Source organism: Lepidochelys olivacea, assembly GCF_965140295.1.
Source record: "Lepidochelys olivacea isolate rLepOli2 genome assembly, chromosome: 25".
Taxonomy (NCBI): domain Eukaryota; kingdom Metazoa; phylum Chordata; order Testudines; family Cheloniidae; genus Lepidochelys; species Lepidochelys olivacea.
In genome coordinates, this window is record NC_140435.1 from 19,287,670 (window position 1) to 19,311,795 (window position 24,126).

Below are 24,126 nucleotides of genomic sequence, written 5' to 3' on the forward strand. Positions count from 1 at the left end.
GGGATACATACTGTTATACTGTTCTTGCTGTGTTGTCCTTGTCTCAAATCAAGTCAGACAGAACAACTCGTTTTACTTGTCCTAGTAGTCTCACTTGATTTGCTCAGGTGTTGAAGCCAGAGTAACAGGTAAGATAGTTTGTGTCTGAGGCACTCATTAATAAATATCAAGTGTTAAGAGTTTCAAATAAAGATAGGCAGGGAGAGTTTATTATTGGAATGGTTCCATCAATAATTTATACTGATTCAGTAGGACACATGATTGAGACATTTTTAATCTGATTTTTTTTTATTTTTTGCCTTTTCTCTCACTCTACCTCTTTGAAACTGATGTGTTTTCTTATTTAAACTACTTTACTTCCGAGAGTGTGCACATTGGTTTGTTCTTGTAGTATGCTCATGAAAGCTGGGCTGTGCATACTTCCTCGATATTATATGGTTACCTATGAGTGCTTGGTTGCTGGCTTGGATATTTTTAGTTTTGAAGCACTTTTTGAGAGGAGGAAAAACATGCACAAAGAATTTACCAATTGTTGTATAGAAAGGAGGTAACATTTGGAGACTACTGGCTCTGATTAAACCTTTATATATTTATTATTGTCTCTTACAAAACCTGAAGAAAACAGACTAAACCATTTCATTACATCAGGTGCAAAAGAAAAAGTTCCAGAACATTTTCCAAGGCTATATTAATGAAAGATTCCTTAGAAACCTAAAGGAGTTAGGTAATGCCAGTTAGGTAGTTCTACATGAAACATGGCCATGGTTCTATAAATATTATTAACTTGACTCTAATTTAATGTTTATTTGAGTTGCTCAGGCCAGTCTGTTCAGTTTTGGATACAGAAACTCTAACAAAGGATGCTGGTTGCCATGGTATCAGTTTGGAATCCGATTGCTGGTATGGCTCTCTGGTCACTATGGTAACAATGCAGTCTATGAGATTATTTGGTTGACATGGTTCCCCAGAGCCGACTATTTATCTGCTTGTTTCTTATTAAAGAATGTTAGAAATTAGTTAGAAAAAATGTCTGGAGTGATACCAACACACACTGATTTTCATCCCTAGCACTCAAAATGCTTTGTAAAGGCTGTCAGCAGCCTTATCCTCATTTTACCGGTGGGAAAACCGAGGCCTGGGAAAGAGGAAGAGGCTTGCCTGTAGTATTACAATGAGAGAGTTGCAGGGACAGGAAATAGAACCTCGCTCTCCTGACTCTTTCCTATGCTGAATCCACCAGACTTTCACCCCCAGCTTGAAATCCTGCCCCTATTGTCAACAGATTGCTTTGGTTTCAAGGAGGTTGTGGTAGGGCAGGCTGAAGGGAAGGGAAGCTCAGAGCTAGAGTGAGGAGGCATTTACGAATGTCAGAGTGCACAGCAGATAAAACTGAAAATTCACCAAGTCTTCATATCCCTGTTGCAGTTCCGTGTCCAACGTGCCAGGCGCTGGGGTTCTAGAGGTTAAAGAATTATCTGGTCCGGATGCCTGAAATCTCAGCAGCAGTAACACAGTCCCTCAGTGCCTCATCATAGCAGTGGGAATGTCTGTGCGTCCTGCCTGCTGCCACCTCCTCCCTGCCAAAGAGTTGGAGACAGTCCTGAAAACAATCTGTCAGAGTGACTCCAAACAGAGATGGGACTCTCTTGTCTCTAAACTCACCAAACCCTTCTTTCTGGCTCTTATGTTATGTTGCTGGCAGTCATGATGCTAACGAATGCCAAGGCCCCATGAAATCCCCAGGTCTGGCCCCACATAGACTTGCATTTCACAAGCCAGCTTTATGCCTTCCTCCAGCAGCAATGTCTGAGTGGCAAGCAGCTCAGGTCCTACTGCACCTTCCACCGCAGCATTTTGCTGGGGACCCTGAAAATTGTCTGGCCGGTTCTGTGTAACCACAAGAGCCTGTCCAGGTTCTTTAGCAAACTCTCCCTGGCTCTGAGGTTCTCACCTGCTGCTTTGCCCTCCTGGCTCTGGGAGCTTTGGGTGTATGATCAGTGGAAGAAGGGGGTATTTCTCAGGCCTGTTGAGTTAACCGGTATCTGCACCAGCATCTTACCGGATAGCGCGGTCCCTGTGCCTGCTCTGCTTTGCACTCACGCAGCCCATTTGTGTCACCAGTCCAGCTACATTATCGTAGCCAGGCCCTGACTCTGCTATTGCACGAGCATCTTATGGGGAGGCAATTTGAAAGGTTCTTCATCTGTTCTTTGAAGATGTCTGTAACTAAGGAGGCTGCCTTGCATCAACACAAGCTTTCTGCTGTCATTTCTGAAACTTCTGCCATAGGAATTGCTGGAGCAAAGACAGAAATTTGAGAGGAAGTTCAGGGTGAGGAGATCGAAGTCTTGGACAATAAACAAAAGCAAATGAGATCTTCCCTGCCCCTTAGTCCCCCAGTAAACATGCTCTTTAACTCCTTAGATGTCTTCCCCTGTAGAGCTTGAATGGGAGGCATTTATAAGGATAGCAAAGGGAATGCATCAAGCTGGAGTTGTTACACAAGAGGGAAATTGTTTATTTTGAGGAGTCAAGTCCTCAGGATATTTCCTTTTGGGGGTGAGACTGAATGACTATATGAATTTAGAGAAAAGAGAGTGCTCTACTGGAACAGGAAATGCCACTTTCTCTCTGAGGAGTTAGCTGGGTCTACATCTTAATTGCACCAATCTCCTTGTTGCAATAGTGCCCCTGTTTCCATGCTGTGAGGAATTGAAATCAATGAGCATCTGCCCTCTTTGTAACATACAATGGACTGGAAGGATTCTCCTCCATCTGCTTGTGTTTTCCCATAGAAATATGAGGAATGACAAGTCTTATTTTCTCTGGTTTTGCTGGAGGCCTCACTGATGTTGCAGAGGATGATGTACATAGTGAGCTCTCTCACATTATCTGAACAAGTGAGGGTGTGTTATCTGTAAGCTCTTTGGAGCAGGAACCATATTTTTTTTCTGTGTTTGTACAGTACTTAGCACAACAGAGTTCTGGTCCATGGCTCAGGATCCTGGACATTACAGTAGTACAGATAATTATTAATAATAACCATAATGATAAAGACACTCTTTTCCCTAGGTGTCAATTAGGCATTGGAATGAATTGGATGTTTACAAAATACCAGTTTTAACTAGACTAAAAATCTTCCCTTCCATACTGTGCAGTTTTTGCTCTTTTGTGATATCACATCCCTAATTCTCCAGTCACCATACAGTCCCCAAAGTAGACAGGATCCAAAGTCCTATTGATAAAAGCGGACGGAAAAAACCACACCCATTTGCTTCCCCCTTTGCAGTCACCTTTAAGATATTGCTCAGTGTTTCAGTTCAGCCCCTTGGTTTACTGGCCTTCAACAAAAAGAAAAGGAGTACTTGTGGCATCTTAGAGACTAACCAATTTATTTGAGCATAAGCTTTTGTGAGCTACAGCTCACTAATTTTAGCCAACATCGTCTTCACCTCAGAACAAGGTTTCCTAACCAACTGTTTATAGAAAGTTCTGGACGAGCAGGATTGGATGGCTTGGGACCTGGTAATAGGACATGAATTCCTTTAACCCCAAGTAACCACTTCCAGCCCCAAAGGCCATGTTGGGGAAAGGCCATCTGGGGTCTTATGTATCCTGATCTCACTTGGCACTAATCAGTATCCTCGTTGAGAGCCACAGCAGAGAAGCCAAGGACTAAACTGGCTATGGAGGCATAACCAGCCTGTCACCCCTGCTGGGCAAAGCACTTTGGCAGTGGGGAAGATGGCACTGCCTCTGTCCATGCCATACCTGTTCTTGTCTAACAATGGGAGCTCACTCTCTAAGGATACGTCTACCCAGCAAAAAAACAAAACAAAACCCTACGGCAGCAAGTCTCAGAGCCTAAGTCAGCTGACTCTGGCTTGTGGGGGTTGCGCTACAGGGCTAAAAATAGCAATGTAGATGTTCCTGTTTGTACTGGAGCCTGGGGTCGTAGACCCTCCCCCCTCACTGGTTTCAGAGCCCTGGCTCCAGCCCGACTGGGGGAGTCTACAATGCTACTTTTAGCCCCATAGCACAAGCCCAAGTCAGTTGATGTGGGCTCTGGAACTCACTGCCGCGGGGTTGTTTTTTTGTTTTGTTTTGGGTTTTTTTGCTGTGTAGATGTGCCCTTAGGCACTTTTCATATATATATATATTACATTGAGCCCAGTGTGTCTCTGCATTTCCTTTAAGATATGGCCATGCTTTTCTATTTACAGAGACGCAGATAAAGCCCAGAGCCTTGAAGTTTATGTTTGTGATGCTCAGTAAGGGCTTTGGATTGTATCATGAAGTTCTGCAAGTGGTGATCCTAAGGCTGAGTTATTCCATATAGAAGTGGCTGAATTCCCATCTTGTCCAGGGTGACAAGACATCGCAAGTGCCATGGGCATTATCTGAACTGAGTCTGTGTATTTTTAATTACCCATCACCGTGCTATCTAAGTGCAGGGCTGGGGAGAGGATTTCAGAGTTTGTGCCTAGAATGCCCCCATATCCACAAAAGTGGATCTGTGCAGAGCTGTTGCATGCCTGAGCTACCTTTTTGCATTGTTTCTTGTTTGTAATATACGTTGCATATGTGTGCCAAGGTCACCAATCCAGGCACTGCTCTTTCTTATGCCTTACTCCATTCCCAGCAGGCCACTTTAGGGAGAAGCAGAAGCATTTCCTCCCACAAGGAGCCATTTCCCTCTGTCAGCAGCGCACTTGCCTAATGATGTCCAATAATTAATAATTAGTCTAGCAGCACCATGATAGACTGTATCCTTCTTGTCCTCTTCTGCCTGCCTTCTCACATCTCTGTGCTCTATGGGCTGCACTTAATTTTTGGCTAGCAAAAGCAGAGAGGAGTATGACGCTACACTCCATATTCTTTATTGAAATATGCTTATAATATGGATATGACATAACTGAGATATACTTTATGCAAGATGGGTCTTGTACGGTATGCTTGGAAAGGCTATGATTTACTGGATGTGATTATCCAATTTGTATGCATGTATCATGTCTGTATCTAAAGTTAGGAATATGGACTATGTAACAATTACAACTGGGGGTATATTGGGATAGACACCCACCATCAAATTTGATGAGCTATCAGGAAGCAACAACAAAACCATGAAGATACTAATCTCTCTTCCTCCTGGGAGGCGTGGGGAGGAGGGGGACTTAACTGTGACACTATTAGGTCAAAAAGAAAAGGAGTACTTGTGACACCTTAGAGACTAACAAATTTATTTGAGCATAAGCTTTCGTGAGCTACAGCTCACTTCATCGGATGCAGCTCACGAAAGCTTATGCTCAAATAAATTTGTTAGTCTCTAAGGTGCCACAAGTCCTCCTTTTCTTTTTGCGGATACAGACTAACACGGCTGCTACTCTGAAACCTGTCACTATTAGGTCAGGTGGTCTTGTTACCTGATACTAAACATTACCTGGGACTTCTTGTAACTTTCCACTGGAAGGGAAGGGGGATCAAGTTTGGGAAACAAAGGATTCTGCCTTATATAAATCCTATTTAAGGGTGGGGAAGAATGCAAACGGGACTCCTCCTCTCCATGGCCTGTTTGCCCAAGAAGAAAGACTGCTAAAGCCACCTGAAGGGAAGGCAGGGGGTGGGAGGCGGAGTCCAGACTGAAAAGAAATATAACTGGAACTCTGAACCACAGAAACTTTGCAACCTGCCTAAAATAATATTTAGGGTAAGAAATTACATTTTGTAACCTATTTCTTAAGTATATTGAGCTTAGCTTGCATACTTTGTTTTATTTGCTCAGTAATCTGTTTTGTTCTTTCTGTTATCTCTTATAATCACTTCAAATTCACCTTTTGTAGTTAATAAAATTTGTTTTGTTTATTATTAAATCCCGTTTCTGTAATTTCTAACTGGGGAGGAGGGGCGGCAAGAAGTCGTGCACATCTCTCTTCACATTGAGGAAGAGGGTGAATTTGATGAGCTTGCACTGTGCAAATATTTCTATACAGTGCAAGACAGTAGTATTTTGGGTTTGTCTCCTAAAAGGGGAGGGCACGTGAGTGCTGGGGGAGCCCTCTCACACAGAGCTGACTTCAATCTGTGTCTGCAGCAGGACGTGGCCCTACTTTGTGTGTGCTGCAAGAGGCCAGAGAGCCTAATTCAGCAAAGTAGGGAGAGGGAACCCAGGCTGATTGAGCAGGGGAGGCTCAGTTAAACCCCAGCACATCAGGTGGTCCAACCTGTCACTGGGAGCATTTATAAAACTAAAGAGAATGTGGCTTTTAGCAAGCCCTTCATTTGGGATTAGGTATCCTCTCCTCCTAGACTCTGTGTGTCACTTTTCTTTGAAAGTTTCTGTCTCAAGTCTGCTTCATCCCCAACTGCTCCAGGTATGGTTTAACTTAGTTCCTGACTTTATTCTCTCTCTTTTTATCCCCCCTGGGAAGGTGGCTGCATTCGGGATCATCAAACATGGCTGTCTTGGAGGTACCCTTGTTCTCAGGTTTCCGAGCAGATATTGAGAGCCTGGAGCAGGTAAGATGTTGTGATCAGAGTGCAGAGCATGTGCTTAGAGGTTGGCCATGGCTCTTTCATTAGCAGGGATTCCTTTTGAGGTGCTTGGGGAGGTAAATGCCATATTATGTGAGAAGAGATGTAATTAAAATCAGAGGGTAGGAGATTTCACTTGTCAGAAAATATTTATCTGAAGTGGGGAAACAGATGTTCTGAGTAAGATTAACAAATTTACCTAACTCAGCCAAATAAGCCTTTATTACTGTGCATGGCTCATGGTAATTAAATGAGACTCATTTGGAAAAGCTGAAGTGAAAATGTGCTCCAACAGGAGCTGTTTATGGCTTCTTAGGGGCTGTATTATCTCCAACATCTGGATTCGATTTCATTGGAGGCTCTGTGTCTTGGAATTTTTTTTTCTGGGAGAACATCATGTTTATTGCAAGCCAAACTGAGGTGGACAGAATGTGCCTCTTGCCCAGCCAGCTCTCTAGGAGGGAGGAACTACAGTCTTCAGATTCACTTTAGACTTTGTTGCAGCATTACACTGTTTTCATTGCTTTTTGATGTTATAAATAAAATTGTTAGTGACACTCTATCTGAAGAGAGAAAAGAAACTAACATGCTATCTCTGAGAAACAGCAAAAGAGCTAATCAGGAATTTCTCTACACAACAGACCTCTTCCTTTAATGGCCTTGTCTTTTCTGTATGTGTGTGTGTATGTGTGCGTGTGTGTGGGGGGACTGTGTTCATAACTCAGGTTAACTAACAAGGCACAATTCTAGTGAAGACAAGGCAGTTTAATTTGACTTACTAACTCACGTGAAGACTACAAACTGCCTTGTCTTCACTAGGATTGTACCTCAAGTTAGTTAACTTGAGTTGAGAATGCACCTTTTTCCCCCCCAGTGAAGATGAAGCCATTATGTGCATCTTCAGAGGGCTGCAGTTTGAGTCAAAACTTGCCCTCAGATATCACACGGTAACTGTCACTGAAGCTAGTGAGATTGTTTGTTAGGATCTGAGAATAGAATTTGACCTTTTATGTATTAGGAGAGCATGTATACTTTTGTGCAGATATACGTGCCTGTAATGCATGGAGCCTTTACTTTAAAAGAAAATGGAAAAGGTTTTGTAATATGGGTAGCAGGATAATGTGTGTGCACCCTTGGAGTCTCCATTCTGCCGTGTTTTAAATATATGCATTTGAAAATGAAGTCGTCTTTCACTTACAGGCTAATTCCTGAGTCTGGGATTCTCTCTTTCCCCTGCAACAAGTGGTACAGCCATAAATGCCTAAAGTGGAGTAGAAAAAGTGCAGGAAAACCCAGGTCAAATTGTGGGGAACCCTAGAGTCCTTGCTATAGAGATAGCAATGTTGAACCTCTCTTCTGCTTCTTTTTCACATACTGCAGAGGACGTGTGGGTAGTACATATGTTGCCTATAGGTAATGGGAGGTTGAATATCAGTATAAGGAAATATCACCAATAGGAGTCTCCCATATTGCTTTGTGGAAGATAGTGAGGAAATAACCGAGGGGCCTCTTTTGGTCTTGGTTTATGTTTGCAGTACTTCCTGTGGAAGAGCTGTAAGTAAAGGCAAAAGGATATGGGTGGAAAACTGGCTTAGGAACAGGAGGTGCAGGGCAGCTTCAGAGCACATAGAAACATTCCCAGTGGGAATCACTGTCAGGACCTCTTCTTTATTAGCCAGAGGGATGGATAATGAAGAAAATAGGTGAGCTGATACTGTTCTGAAAGAAGGAGGCTATTCCTTTGGAGGGGGCACATGCAGAGCAGTGGAGAGAATACCAGCTACGAAGGGCTAGGAGAGCTGCTGGGCTTATTCTCCTTGCAAGCTCTGAGGTTTCAAAAATAATGGAAGGGACTGATTGTTGCTAACGGTAAATTGTTCACACTGGAGAGGGGATCAAACACTAGGAGTGAAGTGCGAGCTCTCCTCTGCTGGAGAGAATTGCATTACACAAATGGGACTAAGTCTTTGGAATATGTTACTGAAAAGGGCAATTGAAGCAAATAGTATAAAAGAGTCTGAGAGCGGGTCCAGTTTTGTTTCTGGAAAAGCAAGGAGTGAAACACTAGGAAGCACTGGCATATTGGGCTAAGAAGCCATCCCCAGGGGCTCCTTATATTTCTGGTAGGGCCTGATGCAGCTAAAGAAGCAGTAGGAGCTCTCAGGACCCAGGACAGGCTGTGTTGACCTATCCTGTGCCTCCCCACAGCACAGGAACAGTGGAATGAGCCCTGGGGTGGATTTCCCTCTTGGGGTCTCAGGTGCTGACACTTTCTGGAGGCTGCAAAGTTTGTGTGTCAGTTAATCCTAGGATGGTTTTGGTCAAGAGAATTGTGTTCTGGTATAAGACTGATTTTGCAGCTGTGCCAGCCAGGTGTTTCTCTAATACATGGAGGAAATGAATTATTGGGGTTTGTTCTGCACACATCTATAGGTTGAGAGTTTTAAAGTAGGAGCAATTCCACTTCTGAACAGAGGGCCAGCACAGGGCCTGTTCAGTACTCACACCATCAGGACTTAGTGGTTTATGCTGGCACTCTGCTCAGCTTTACGAGTAGTTTGATGTGTGGTTAACTCCAGAGTGGATGTACCATGATCTAGGACAGGGGCCCCCAACCGTTTTCTTTCTGAGGTTCCCCCAACAAGTTATAAAAACTCCGTGGCCTGCCTGTGCTACAACTTTTTTCTGCACATAAAGCCACAGCTGGCATTAGGGATTTGCAAGCAAGGCTATTGCCCAGGGCCCCACATCACAAGGGGGCCCCACAAAACTAAATTGCTCAGGCTTCGACTTCAGCGCCAGGTGGCAGAGTTCAGGGCCCCGGACTTCAGCCCCGCATAGCAGGGCTTGGGCTTTCTGCCCTGGGCCCCAGCCAGTCTAACACTGGCCCTGTTTGCAGCCTTCCAGGAGGCCCCGGACTCCTGGCTGAGAACCACTGATGTAGGAATCAGGAACTTCTGAGTTTTAATCCCAGTTACCCCATGGATTCACTGTGTGACCTTAGCCGGTCACTTCTTCTCTCTGTGCCCCAATATCCTTCACCTCTAAAATAAGGATAATACTTACCTGCCTCGCAGGAGTGACTACTCTGGCAATTAGTTAATAATTGCACAGCGCATGGCACATGCGAAGTGGCCTGTACATGCTAACTGTTCTATGCAGCACCCAGGCACTTTAAAGATTGGATGAGTCAGAAAGGCCTTAGCCTTCCATTGTGTGGTCATAAGAAGCTTTGGGCAATGCACCACAAATCTTCCACAGAATATTTGAAACACGTGGGACCTCAGGGATTCGGGTGTCCCATTTAGCACCATTATGCGAATGTTGAGGTACTGCTGGTCTCCCTTCCAAATGCTGACGTGCATCCTGGGGGACAGAACAGAAAAAAATGGGGAACATATCCAAGCCAGAGTAGAGAAGGTATCAAAGACTGACCCACACTGGATGTATTGTTAAATATATTAATATCTGAGAAGCATCATGTGCGAGTTTAATATCCCTCTCGTGTCAAACTGAATGATCTCTCCAGCACATTAGACACAATCAGGCATTTCTCAAGCACTGGGCACACAGGTCTGTCTTTGCTTCTGCTCTATAAACAAAAGTGTTTGTGGTGGCCTTTCCCATCTCCCCTTTCCCTAGATCTGATCTCCCCTGTTCCCAGTGCCCCAAGGGTTTTTGTCAGGGAGGCGAGGCAGTAAAGGATCTCAGTTCACCAATGATCTATTGTTGTTTGGGGGTGGATGGAGGGGTGTGCCCTTTAAGATTCTAGTTCCATAAAGCAACAGATAATTTTCTTTCCTTATTGCTGGGTGGGGGAAGAGAGTTGATTACACTTAGATTCATAGATTCATAGATACTAAGGTCAGAAGGGACCATCATGATCATCTAGTCTGACCTGTACAACGCAGGCCACAGAATTTCACCCACCCACTGCTGCGAAAAACCTCTCACCTATGTCTGAGCTATTGAAGTCCTCAAATCGTGGTTTAAAGACTTCAAGGAGCAGAGAATCCTCCAGCAAGTGACCCGTGCCCCATGCTACAGAGGAAGGTGAAACCTTCGTCTAATTTCAAGTCTAAACTTCCTGGTGGCCAGTTTATATCCATTTGTTCTTGTGTCCACATTGGTGATGAGCTTAAATAATTCCTCTCCCTCTCCCACTTGCTTCTTAGAATCATAGAATATGAGGTCCTCTAGTCCACCTCCCTGCTCAAAGCAGGACCAATCCCCAACTAAATCATCGTAGCCAAGGCTTTGTCAAGCCTGACCTTAAAATGTTAAGATTGAACCCATGAAGCACCCCAGAGCATGAATCATCTGTGCTGAGAGAGATTTGAGTCCCTGCAGCTCCATCTTCTTGCCTTTGGAAGCAGCACTGCGATTTGCATAGCTCTTACTGCCCAGGTGCTGATTCAAATTCAACCAGTCTGCAAGTTCTGTGAGCCAAACACTCCGCAGACAGCACCCCTGTCTGGGGGAAAAGTTGTTTGCATGGGAGAAGGTTCTGAGCAGTCCATTTCCACAACCCTCTCTGGGGCTGCAGCTGAGTGATTCCCACTGGAGATAAAAGGAGTCATGCAGTTAGAAGATCTAACTCCTTCAGGGGGCAATTTGCAAAGGTCTGTGGCCCAGTCTACCTTTCTGCAGGTGCTGTAGGTGGAGGTCTCAATTCTCACACCTGTAGCACTTGGAGGCATTGCACAGATTTGCACTTGCAGTTCAGTTGTGACACAAAATGTGCCTGCAAATTGTGCCTACAAAAGGAGGCAGCTCTTTTTAACACATAGCCCCAAATGTGCCTCTTGTTTGGACTACTTTGTTTGTCATTAGAGACACAAGATATTCCCATCTCTGTGTTTTCTTGCTGCTCCCACTCTCTCCTCCACTCCACGCACTTACCATCGTGTCCTAGGGGTTTTTATAAATCAGGTTTCCTTGTTAGGTGTTTGCACTCACAAGGGAATAGTGTACACAGAGGGGATTCCCATGCAGCTCTGAGGATGGTGATGGTTAATGAAGAGGCAGGCCCCCTTACTGTGTAGCCACAAATCCTCCTAATAGTGCTGGGTGTCGACAAGGTCAGAGGTCACCAAAGGCTGGCATATCAAACTTCACCAAAAAAATGCAACTTTAGCTGAGCAGAGCATTTCCCGGTGGCGCCAGTCTCACCGAGCCCTCATAAAAGGGCTGTCTGCAGCCGTCCATGGCTGAGTAATAACAGCCACCACCAGGCCCCTAAAATTATACGGACAAATTAAATTGGCTCTTTCCATATTGTGTGGGACTTAAACACATGTTCCTTTTCTTGTTACAGTAATAGCAGGAAGCTGTGCATAGGGTTTTACAGCTCTGAGCAGCACACTAAAGAAATTCACAGCTAAAAATATTAGTAGCAGGTTGGGTGAATTACAGTGCATGTGCTTTTAGCCCCATATTATATCTTTTAACAAATAATAATAATGCCTTGCCCTCCTTTCCATTGGGCATTAATCCTTGGTTCTCTTCTAAGGACCTTTGAGGCATCCTATGGCATTATGTAGTAGGGATATAATTATCTGTCTATGTGGAACGGTTCATTCATTCAATAGTCATGTTATTCTCTTATAAATTCTCTTGAACTTTTCCATAAGGGTAGTAATCCTGCTGCATACACAGCACAGGGAGAACAGCTCTGCAGACACTGATGAACAACACCAGATGAAGTGGATTTCAGGGAGCCAGCACTGTAGGTGTGGGTCTTGCTCTGAAATCCCCAGTGTGTGCAGATCATCACAGTACAGTAATTGATGAGCATGTACAGAATAAGCATAGGTGCCTGGCTAGCACAATGTGTACTGCAATTCCCTTTGACTCCAAAGGTAGAGAAGGTGAATAGTAGGGGCTTGGCCTGACCCCCTTATCTCTGAGGGAGGGTGCCGAGGACTCTTTCAGATGGCTGCCCTTTTCAAATGTAAGGATTAATTTTCCTGGCAGAAGAATGTTTTGAGTTGTTTGAGCCAGCAGCAATGGTGGGAGGGGGCCTTTAATACCCAGTGCAGTCCATCAGCATAATTCCCTGGCTGACTGAGGGAGCGTAAACAAGAGACTGCACTCTAGCAAGTGTTTTGAGGTATCTGGGGTTCTGCTTGAGCCTTGGTACTGAAAATAATCCAGGAGCTACTCAGAGTATGGATGAAATATTAGATGAGTTCCAGTGGAGATAAGCATGGTCCCCAGTAGCTAGCAAGTGCTGCACCATAACACGTTGCACCTCACAGGACATATCATACCATAGACAGATCGCATCAGAAAAACACAAACTTAGTTTCCTCCTGGTTTATCTGGAGGCACCTGTGACCCTTATTGCTCATCCTCTGAGGTAATTTTCCAACAGAGAGAAGTTGTGTTTTCTCTAGGTTCTGATCAGGTGTTTCCTAAGCACTTTGAAAGCTTTGGTTTTTTGTTGACTGCAAAATATTTTCCATAAAATAGGTTTATGATAAACCTCTTCATTTCCTTCCAGTTATTAATGAACAAGCAAATTGGATTAAAAAGATATGAAGTTGATGGAAGAAAAATCCTTTTTTATTTTGATGAGGTAATGACTTTGTGTATGATTTTGTTATTTTTCTATGTTAGGATAAGGCGAGAGAAATGATCAGTGGATCAGGCTTAAATAAAATAATAACGAATACTTTGCCTTTGATAGCTCTTTGCTGATAAGGATCTCAGTACAAACTTTAATTGGCAAGCCTCATGAACCCCTTCTGAGGCAGGCAGCCATCATCCACATTTTTGGCAGTAGACTGAGGCACAAAAGATGGAGGTGACTTGCCCCAGACCATACAGGAGGTCAAAATAGATCCCAGTTCCCCTAGTTTCCAGTCCTGTGCTTTAACCACAAGATAATCTGACATTAAAGCACCATTAGGGTCACCAAAGGGGCTATGTAACAATGGCCTTTTACTCACGGGTCCATTTGCAATGAGTATTCGGAGTTGGATCTGCAAATCAGTGCACACCTGGGAGGGGGAGCTTGTGTCTTTTCTGCCTTGTTCATCAGCAACAGAATCTTTAACTAAATTCCAGTTGCAGAACAGCTTATGACTGATGATGCTGATGAACAAGGCAGAGAACACAGCTTGGGTTTCAGATGCCAGGCTGAGTTTGTGGCGCTGATACACTGCCCCCAGTGCAGGATGTGCCTTACACAGGACTCCGCTCGACCTGTATCTTATTGATCTGTCTATGCTTTTATGCCACACTTGTCTCAGCATAGTAAACAGCTTGGTATTGGAAGGTGCCTTGGTTAGTGCAGGTATCTAGCACAGTGAGAGTTGAGTTAAATGGTGCACACTGTATAGCAGTAAGCAGCTGCCTTACTCCGCTGACTTATAGAACTGTAGACTATGTTAAACTAAAACTCTTATGCCCTTTGTGCAGATTCCTAGCCAATGCATGACCTGTGTAAAATTTCAAGCCTTCAGAGAGTATATAGTTGGGAAAACTGCCCCTGTCCCCATCAAAGTGTATGATTACTATGAGCCAGGTATGTGCTCTTTGTCTTTGGATCTTGCTAACGCTAAAGACCTAGCCGCATGGCTTGTTTATAATTTGTCATTCTTGCTGCTCTGTAGCTTTTGAAGCGACTCGTTTCTACAATGTGAGTGAAAACAGCCCCCTGGCACGGGAGCTCTGTGATGGGCCAACGTGCAATGAGGTGGAAAGCTCAGCCAATCACTGGGTCGGTAAGTTGCAGCAAAGATGAACTGGCAATCTCTGAAAGCGGAATCCAAAAGATATATAGTTTGGGAATTCAGAACTGAGAGTGAGGGCTTTAAAAAAATGTTTATTTCAGTGTCTCGAGGCTACGGTAGTGGGTAGTTTTTAAATGCCTGTGGTGAGCATAGAAATGACTACAGCAAATCAGACCAATGATGCATTTAATTTGCAAAAAGAAAAGGAGGACTTGTGGCACCTTAGAGACTAACCAATTTATTTGAGCATAAGCTTTCGTGAGCTACAGCTCACTTCATCGGATGCTCTGAAACCTGGCATTTAATTTGGTCTTCTGTCACCATCAGTAGCTAGTACATGTTGCTTCAGAAGGACGAGTAATGTACAATTATGGAATAATCTCCTAATGAGGGAAGTTTCCTCCCAATCTCTGTCAGTTATTGGTTGGGTTATGCACTGAATATGAAGCCTTATGTCCCTTATAATTTTCTTAATCTTTTATCTAACTTAATTGTGGATGCTGCTATTATTCATTCATATAAATGTTACAATTTTTTATCCTGTTTAAGTTCTTGACCTCAATAACAACTTTTGGCAGAGAGTTCCACAAGTTAATTATGTAGCAAGACAGAGTAGTTTCATGTGTCTGCCATGACAATAATTTCTTCCTGCTTTGAGCAGGGGGTTGGACTAGGTGACCTCCTGAGGTCCCTTCCAACCCTGAGATTCTATGATTCTATGACTACCTACTTCTTTCTGTCCCACATGACGCACAAATTGGTGCGTGTGTGTGTGTTTGTGCATGGGGGAACTGAAGTATTACAGCCAGTGCTATTCCAGAGCGGCTGGTCTATTCCCACCGCTTCCTGCTTCAGTAAATTCACAAACTCCTGTTGAGAAGCTGCAGGGAATTCTTGTTAAAAAAAACATGTCTAGGAAACACAAGAAAAAAAAAATTAAAATATCCTCTCTCCTCTGCTTCTGATGTTCCTGCTTCCATTTCAGGTTTCTTTCACTCTGGGCCGTGCAACAATGTTTTTGGCTGTTTAGAAGATGAATATTTTGAGCAGTGCATGTGCTCCCGGGACTGTGGCTATGATGGGGAGCCAGTGTGTGGATCAGATGGGATGATTTATCAGAACCATTGCCAGATGGAGGTAGCATCCTGCAGGAATAATACAAGGATAGAGCAGATACCTATGTCTCAATGTTCTGCCTGTAAGTTCCATTCAGTTTCCTGTTCTGTTGTTACGGGTTAGCCAAGGCAGTCCACAACCTCCCCTGAACAAGGTCTGCTGATTAAATTGTGTCTGATGTGGACAAGTGGAGGATTTGAACTCCATCTCCAAAAGTGAAAAGGTAGCTCCCTGTCCTGCTACACATGAGCTGGGCCTTGCATTTAGTAGAGTTGGCAGTTTCCTGCTGTGCTGAAATGGTCACAGTGGGGTTTGCATATCTCAAGGACGAAAGGACTAGTCAAAATGACCCTTGAGGAATTTCAGTGGCTCCACTGATATTCATCCAGAGTGATGTCTCCAGATATAAATGAGCCCTGTGAGAGATCTCTGAGAGATTTCCCATGTGCTTTCATCAGGTGCAGTGTGGCAATTTGATGAACTATGCTGGAACATGGTGGATAGGGCACTGTGAAAATCGTGGTTTGCACAGAAATCCCAAAATTAGCCCAATACTGTGATTTGTTCTCCAACAGTAAGAAAGCAGAGATGGGTTCCCCTGCTTCTGCCTCCCCACTGAGGCTACAGCTGCTCATGGGGCATTAGCGGGCCAGTCCCATGCCAACGGCGGGCAGGGAAGTGGTGGGTGTGATGGGCAGGTGGGTGTTCTCAACAATGGACAGGGTGATGAACGCCCCTGGATGAGCAGAGAAAGCCAACTGTGTGTAAATTCAACCACATGGTGCCAGCTGGTCCGGCCCAGTCCTGCCTGGGCAAGGGACCAGGGCTTGCCAACCGCTGCTTCCTGTGTGGCCAGTGGGGAGAGGGGGTCAGCACTGACAACATGGCAATTAGGAGCCCTGGCCTGGCCCACTTCACCATGGCCCCTGCAGGCCTGGTGGAGAGACATAGGGTTGCTAACCCTTCAGGATTGTCCTGGAGTCTCCAGGAATTAAAGATTAATCTTTAATTAAACATTATGTATTGTGATGAAACCTCCTGGAATATATCCAATCAGAGCTGGCAACCCTAGGGAGACACCACTGTGCCAGCTGGCTAGGAGCTGAGGCGGATCCATCCCACCACCCCTATCTCCCTGGTGGGACAGGGCCCCCTCACACCATGACACCTCTCCCCCGCCCGCCCCCACCTGCTTGTGTTCTAAGCGGTGGTAATGCTGAATACTGTGCTGATTACAGTGCGGGGATTGATTCCAGTCTCAGCTCCTTTCCAGATGGCACTGAGGTGCCTCCCCCAGGGGTGTGAGGGCCGCAGTGGGCAGGGCAGGGAGGAAGCACTCGGGGCGACCTGGGCCAGAGCTGAGGACAGAAGGAGCCAGGCCCCAATCCTGCCCCAGGCCGGGCTGGGCTGGCCCCATGTGGTTCATCTGCAGGTGCTGAGCTGGCTCTCACTCCACACCCAGGTGGTGTTCCTCACCTTGGTTGTTGGTGAGACATCCTGTTGTCCCCTTTACACTCCATGGGTTAGGGCTGGCCCGCTAACCGCCCACGAGCAGTCACAGCCTCAGTGAGGAAGTAGAAATGGAAATTCCCACTGCTGTGCCAACTCCCCTCTGTTGGAAAATCGCAACAGTTCAGGGTGGGGGTGGGGACTTGGCAGCCATGCATATTCTGTGAAATTTGAACATTTACCCAAGACACTGCCATCAACTAAAAAAAAAAAAAAATCCAGAACTTTCTCCACCCTTAATCATGGGGAACTGAAACATTTTCTAGTGGTTCTGTAACCAACATTGTGGCAATTGTATAATTTTCTTCTACAGCCAAGAATTTGCCAGAAGAAAGAGAAACACATTTCCACGGAATTGAGCAGCCTAGCATTCAACAAACTCCTGCAGGTATTGTCTTGTCTTTAGATTGATCTAAAACCCTTTTTCTTTGATAAAGTTAGAGCTGATCACGAGCAATAAGTGACTAGTAATTTTTTTGCAAAAACTAGGTAGAAAATCTCAAAGTTAGAAAAAGCGAGAAGGCAGGAGAATTTAGGCCAAATGAATGCACAAATGCGACCCCAGCTCTTCTTGTCCCCTGTTTTGAAAAAATTAACATATGCTGTGTGCTACCTTCAGTGCCCGTGAGAGCCTGAGATTTCATGGCAGCTAGTTATATACGGAGAGGGGCAGGTGAATGAACGCCAAACCCTGGGATATGGGGAGCTTGTACTCAGCAGCTGTCATAGCATCTCATTAGCAGTGGTAAACTGAAAACTTCCCATTTGAGATCAGACTGGTGTAGTTCGTCCTAGCAAATGAGTCAGGGGGACTTGGTGCCAGCTGGACCATTTGCAGGAACCCTAGAGATTGCAGCTGAATCAAATTTACCTTAACTTTTCTGTTACACTTTTGAGATGGCTGCTCTGATCTTGTTATTAAAGCCTCTGTCTGGGGTAAATGCCCTTAATAAGTGCAAGGTGAAGGGGAGTGGGAAGGAGCTGCCACTTTACTGGGTTTGAATGAATTGAGGAAGCTGGCTGCTCATTTCAGTTGGTGCTTTTATTTATGGGAAGTTTTTTCCCCAAGATTCATATGTCAAAAATGCTCATGAGTTACAATAAATCTTGCGAGGAAGCATTGGAGGTGGGTCAATAGAGTAGTTGTTTCACACTGTTTCTAGTAAATGAACTGGACTGGATTTTTCCTGGCTGCGTTCCACTCAACAATTCTTCCTTGGGCTCAAACTCTTCCAACAAATCAGCAAAACAAATAGTTTCTGCAGAGTGAGAAGTAAATGGACAGAAGCTGTGTTCCCCTCCCTCTTCCATGTTCTCCTGGCACTGATGCTCAGACCAGCATATATCTAGCCCCCTCATGTTCCCTGCCCTTCCCCTGCTCAACAAAAGCAACTGGGCAGCTCTTCAAGATATATAAACATGTTTTGAGCGTTCCCACAGATGACCTTACCTGAGGAGTTGCAAATTGATCTAGTCAGTGTGTGTCATGGTCACACTCACTCTGGATTTTGATAATGTATAAATCAATTGATTCTCCATAAGACTAAGTGATATGGATGCTTGTTTTTTTCTAAGCTGTATAAATCTGGTCTGCTCTGTATCTCTTTCTTCCAATTGCATCTGAATCCTTTAAAACATTCACACAAGGAAAAACCACTGAGACACATTCTATTTAATGGCAAAAAACTCCTATGTAAATGCAGAGTTAAGGTTGCTTGGTGATATGTTATCGCCTTGCAGAATACTTTGAGTTGAGCAAAATTCAGACTTCTGAAAACCAAGAAATGCAAAGTTAAGATCGACCATGCAACCTTAACTCTGCCCTCTTTCAGCAATGCTCCAATATGCCCCATTAACACACATACCTTTACTCTGATAACCCCACAGTTGCTGAAAGGTACAAGTTCTTCATCTCCTTTCACAGCCCATTTACTCTTACCCAGAGAACACCAACTATTAAAGGACAAAAAAGGCAGGGGGGAACATAGCCCATGCTACCTCCCTTTTTTCTGGTCCCCTGGAGCTGGCAGTAGCCAATGGAAATTATTTGCACTCCAGGAGCAGTCAGTGTGTTAGTCAGACCTACACTAAATGGTGGAGGCAGTGGTTGGGTCTCCTTGGTTTATTTATTTGGCGTATGCAAGTCGATCAAGCCAAGCAACAGCGTTCTTATCAGCGATGTTAAAGGCATGAAGACCTCTAGGAAGGTGAGTCATTTTGCTGTCCTCAACAATATGTGTCATGGTTTGTGGCTGCCCACATTGACACAGTGGATTGTCTCGAAAACGCCTCCAAAGTTCTGCTGCAGCACAAATTCTATTTCTGGTACAAAACCGGTTCAGAATCATTGTCTGGAACTCATTTGATTGGTTGACTGAGAGTTGTGATAATCCTTGAATTCTGTCTGCTCATTGGATCATCCGTTGCTCCAAACCACAGACAAGCTGCAAGTGGTTACTTATGGGGGATGCGTCATGAATGCCAATCCACTGTCCCCCATCTCGTTGGTAAAGGTGTGTCTGTGATATGAGGACATGTGTGGATTACTTTGAGGCATGTAACAGAACTGTGATTATGATATGACAGGATATATGTTTTGGACTCTGATGCATGTGAGCAAAGGGAACAGCTGCATGTGTATCTTCAGGATCCAGTATTCTTCATTTCATTGCAGAATTGTGTATGTTATATAATTAGCAGGGGAAGGGGTTTTATTACAAAGAGTATTGTCAGTAGTGAGTGGGGTATGAGAGCATTCTAAGCATTTGTAATCTGCATGCACTCCAAGTAATATGAGTGTAGTTGGTCAGTTGAGTGTAGAGTGTCAGGTGAAGCTGTACTAAATAGTGCAAGCAGTAGTTAACTCTGCTTGGTAAAGGTGTGTTTGTGAGATCTGTGGACTACTTTGAGGTGTGTGACAGAGCTATGATTGTGATGTGAAGAAATCTATGTTTTGCATTCTCTTGTGTGTGAAGAAGGGAAGAGATACATGTGCACCTTCAGGATGCAGTATGCATCATTTCTGTGCAGAATTGTGTAGAGTATGTCAGTAGCAGGGCACAAGGCTTTTATTACAAAGGATATTGTCAGCAGTGAGGTGGAATATAAAAGGATTCTTATGCTTTAATGATGGGTAAGTGAAAGTGTAGGTTGATATGGTATCCTGTGAGTAAGTGTAACGGGGTTGTAAAAGGCTGTGAAGTGGTTCATAAATTGTACCTGTGTGTCATTCTTTCTGGTGAATTGGCCATGTGTGTGAGTGTAAACCAGGATGTGGACACCCTGAATCTTATAGCATGAAAGGTTAATGTGACTGTGTGCTATGTACATACTGAGACATTGCTTGAAGGGTGCACCAGGAAGGTGGCATGGGCAACCTTTTTTGTTTTGTTTTGTTTTCCTTTTTATCCTTTAGTAGTGTTAGGTGGAATCTTGTGCATGAGAATGAATAGGTTGTAAAAGGAGATGAAGAGTTTGCACATTTCGGCAACTGTTGGGTTAGTAGAGCAAATGTATATGTGTCTATGGAGCAAATTGATGCAGTGCTGAAAGAGGGCAGAGTTAAGGTTGCATGGGCAACCTTAACTGTGCATTCCCTGGTTTTCAGAAGTTTGAGTTTTGCTCAATTCAGCATTCTACAAGGCAACAACATGTCACCAAGCAATCTTAACTCTGCATTAATTTAGTTGTTTGCTGTTGAATGTTGTAGTATTTTTTAACAAGAAATTATATGTCATTGATAGGAGTTAGTAATCATTTAGGTAGTTGTACCATCATACTAAGCCAGTCACCCCACACACATACACATCACTGCCCTGCCACTAACCCATTCCCCTCCAACCTGGCCTCCTCCCCACCATGGTACCCAGGCCTCCCAGTGTAAGCAGGGAACACACCTTCTTGAAGTCCTCACTCCCTGGTATGCAAACATTTTTGTTGCTGTTATTTCTCCCCTCCAATAACCCAATTTGCATGCATTGCCTGGAGTGAAGGACAATTACAGTTACTGTAGAATCATGTTCCTGGTCATGTGTCAAAATGGATGGTGGGGTGGAGTTTGTGACAAGGCCAGCGAGACAAATCACAGACAGGATATATGTTCCAGAATACTGACATTTTTATGTTTGAGAAAAGATCCTCTGAGCTCTATCCAATAGATGTACCCTCTCTCCAAGAACAGTGAGGTGTCAGCACTTGTAATGTTTATATGCCAGACAGTACACGTTTTCCAGTTAGCCATGAACCTTCCAATTTCCTGATTAATGTTCTTCCCGCGCCTAATAATAGCTTTCATATCGTCACCGTAGCAATCATGCAGACACTTAACCAAATCAGAGAAAACTATCAGAGCTCCTGGACACACATCTGTGATGCGATCCAAATCTGCTCTCATACACTGTACATCAAGTGTACATCAAAAACAAGGCCCAGATCATTTCTGCCTCTGTGAGTCATCACAACATCAGGTAAATCACCACCTTTTAAGTCACTGCTGCAGAGTGGGGAAAATATGATGCCAGTGCAGGCATCCACTCAAATCAACCTGTAGTCCCCATGTCATGGTGTACTCCTTGCTCTCCCGAAAAAAAGGTCTGTAACCTTGTGATCTAGGAATTGCCCAGAATCCACATATTGGCAACCCTAGCCCTGCACACGTTTTTTTTCCCCTTAATGATCAAGGTACCTGCACTGTCAGTTCCAATCCTCTGTGCTGTTTGTCTTTGGAAACATCACATTAATCTGCCCTGAGATCAGGAAGTAGCCACTTGCCTTCACCCCTGGCCTTCCCCCTGTGGGGCTATTAAAATATCAGTTTTTCAAACAGCGACTCTAAGGCTTGCCTATCATCCATCCTCATTTCCCACTCCCTCCGCAGCCACAACCCCTTTCTCTGTCCCCTGCCTCCTCTCCCGCCCTGCCCCCCAAGTCCTCTGGCTCATGCCCACCAGATATAACAAAAATTTTGGTTAGACTGGCTGCTGACTATGTTGCTGTGTTCACAGTAAACCTCCCATAAAATAAAAACCTGTTACAACACAGACAACTTGTAGCAAGCACCATAAACTATTAAATCTTTATTGAATAGGTGTACAAAGGTCTGGATTAGAAACATCAGTGGCGGGGTCAGCAGGGGTAGTGGCCTCAGCACATTCCCTCTAACTACCCCAGGCAAACATAAAGTAGCTGCATAGAAATGCTCTCAGAGTCTTTTTTCTTTATTGGTGCATGCGCGCCGTAATCCTTCCAGACTGGACATCTACGCAGGCGAAGAAGTGAATGTGTTCTGAAATACTGTCCACAGTTTGGGCCTCCAGGGTGCCAGGCATTAGCGTGGATAAAGACTGACCAAGACCATTTTGTCCCACATCACAGCAATAGTTTGATCTCTAGTTCTGTGCAAAAACAAAAAACAAAAAAAAAACCCAACACCTAGAAACTTTTAGAAAAATGATCATTTTTTTGTGTGGCTTATATCTCTGGAATACCTGGTTCAAATGACACCAAATTTGGGTCAGTAACCCTACTCTGTACTCCCACAAGGCATAATGAATTTCAAGAAAATCCATTTATCAGAGGGGTAGCCGTGTTAGTCTGGATCTGTAAAAGTGGCAAAGAGTCCTGTGGCACCTTATAGACTAACAGAAGTGTTGGAGCGTAAGTTTTCGTGGATGAATACCCACTTCATTGGATGCATCACCACGAAAGCTTATGCTCCAATACGTCTGTTAGTCTTTAAGAAAATCCATGCAAGCATGCCGATTTTAGAGCACTTAGAAGCATCATCCTTTAAATGGGAAGGATAGAGGGAGGATGGAGGGAAAAGGCTACTCTGTGCACCAGTCTGCAGCATAGGAGGCTCTGAAAGGTGTGAAGTGGCTCATTCATCTCAATGGGATGTTCCCAGCTGAATGTGCAAGTTTACATGGGTGTGGAGCCCCACAATATTTCCACTGAAGGTGCATGAGTCCCTCCTCCCCCGGTTCTGCTGCCCCGCCCACCGGAGCAAGACTCCTCATATCATCTGGAGGGGAGGGGGCCTCAGATCCCTAGTGGGGCAAGAATGTGGGGTTGACAGGTGCCCCTGTCCCTGTAGTTCCCCCAGTTTCCCTGCCACTCACCCCCACATCTCCCTTCAGACCCCCTCATCCTCATGGCTCACTCACCTGAGCCACCAACCTCTCTCCTCTGCCCTGCCACCCATCTGCATTTATTCCCCCTCTCCTCACTGCAGCCCCAAACCCTTATCCCCTATTCCCCTACTCCTCTGTCCCCTAATACTCCTCCCCTCCCAGGAAGCATTCACATGTCTGATTTTTTCCTCCCGAATACTTTGATTACATTCATCCCAAAATAAAAGTGCCACCCATGACTCTCACAGTGCAGCGACTTCTGGCCATTCAGTCCAAAATTCCTTTTCTCTTGGGGAGAGGATGGGGCACGTGTGATTCACGTATCCTAAGTTGTGTTACCGGAAGGGTTAGTGCAGACCCATCAATCTCAACGAGGTCTGTGACTCATCAAGTCAATAGTACCTCTTGGTTTAACAGTGCAAGGCAGCAGAAGGAAACCATTTTGGGGGGGCGCCTGTAACTCAGGAGCCCCTTGGTCAAATGACCCCAAATTTGGATCACTAATGTTACCCTATGCCACAGTGAGACAGCAGTCCGAGTAATCACTTGGATTTTAGAGCACTTACAAGAGTTGAGATTTAAAACATCAGATGGTGGCAATGGAAACCCTCTAGCTGTTTTTCTGCTTTGTTGTATGCAGACTGTAAAAAATGTATATTTTCTTAAATACCATTCTCAGTTTGGGTCCCCCAGAGTTTTAGTGAGTGCCATGCTTTACCTCGGGTAAAACTTGGTGGATTTTGATCCACATCACAGCAATAGTTTGGCCTCTAACTCAGAGGCAGTGCTAGCTCATTGGGGCCCTAAGCAGGAATATTTTTGGGACCCCTCACCACAACACATCATAAAAAGCGAATAGGAGGCCCCCTTGAGTGGCTTGGGGCCCTAAGACATTGCTTAGTTTGCTTATGCCTAGTGCCGACTCTGTTCTAACTCTCCACAAAAAACCCCACCTAGAAACTTTTTTGAAAAATGGCTATATTTTGGGGACTTTTATCTCCGCAACTCCTAGATCTAATGACTCCTAGTTTGGGTCACTAGTCATACTCTGCACACTCCTGAGACAAACAAATATTAAAAGGATCTGTCTAAGCATGTTG

The 24,126-nt window shown here is 44.6% G+C and overlaps 1 protein-coding gene across 2 annotated transcripts in view; it reads left to right on the forward strand.

The window, feature by feature from the left end:
- CPAMD8 (C3 and PZP like alpha-2-macroglobulin domain containing 8) overlaps window positions 1-24,126 on the forward strand; it is a 91,163-nt gene that overhangs the window by 58,181 nt on the left and 8,856 nt on the right. For both annotated transcript variants that reach the window (XM_084614856.1, XM_084614855.1), the window contains exons 36-41: window positions 6,429-6,516; window positions 13,037-13,111; window positions 13,957-14,062; window positions 14,151-14,261; window positions 15,256-15,468; window positions 17,209-17,283. In XM_084614856.1, coding sequence (XP_084470982.1) covers window positions 6,429-6,516; window positions 13,037-13,111; window positions 13,957-14,062; window positions 14,151-14,261; window positions 15,256-15,468; window positions 17,209-17,283 — 668 coding nt within the window. The remainder of the gene's footprint in view (window positions 1-6,428; window positions 6,517-13,036; window positions 13,112-13,956; window positions 14,063-14,150; window positions 14,262-15,255; window positions 15,469-17,208; window positions 17,284-24,126) is intronic.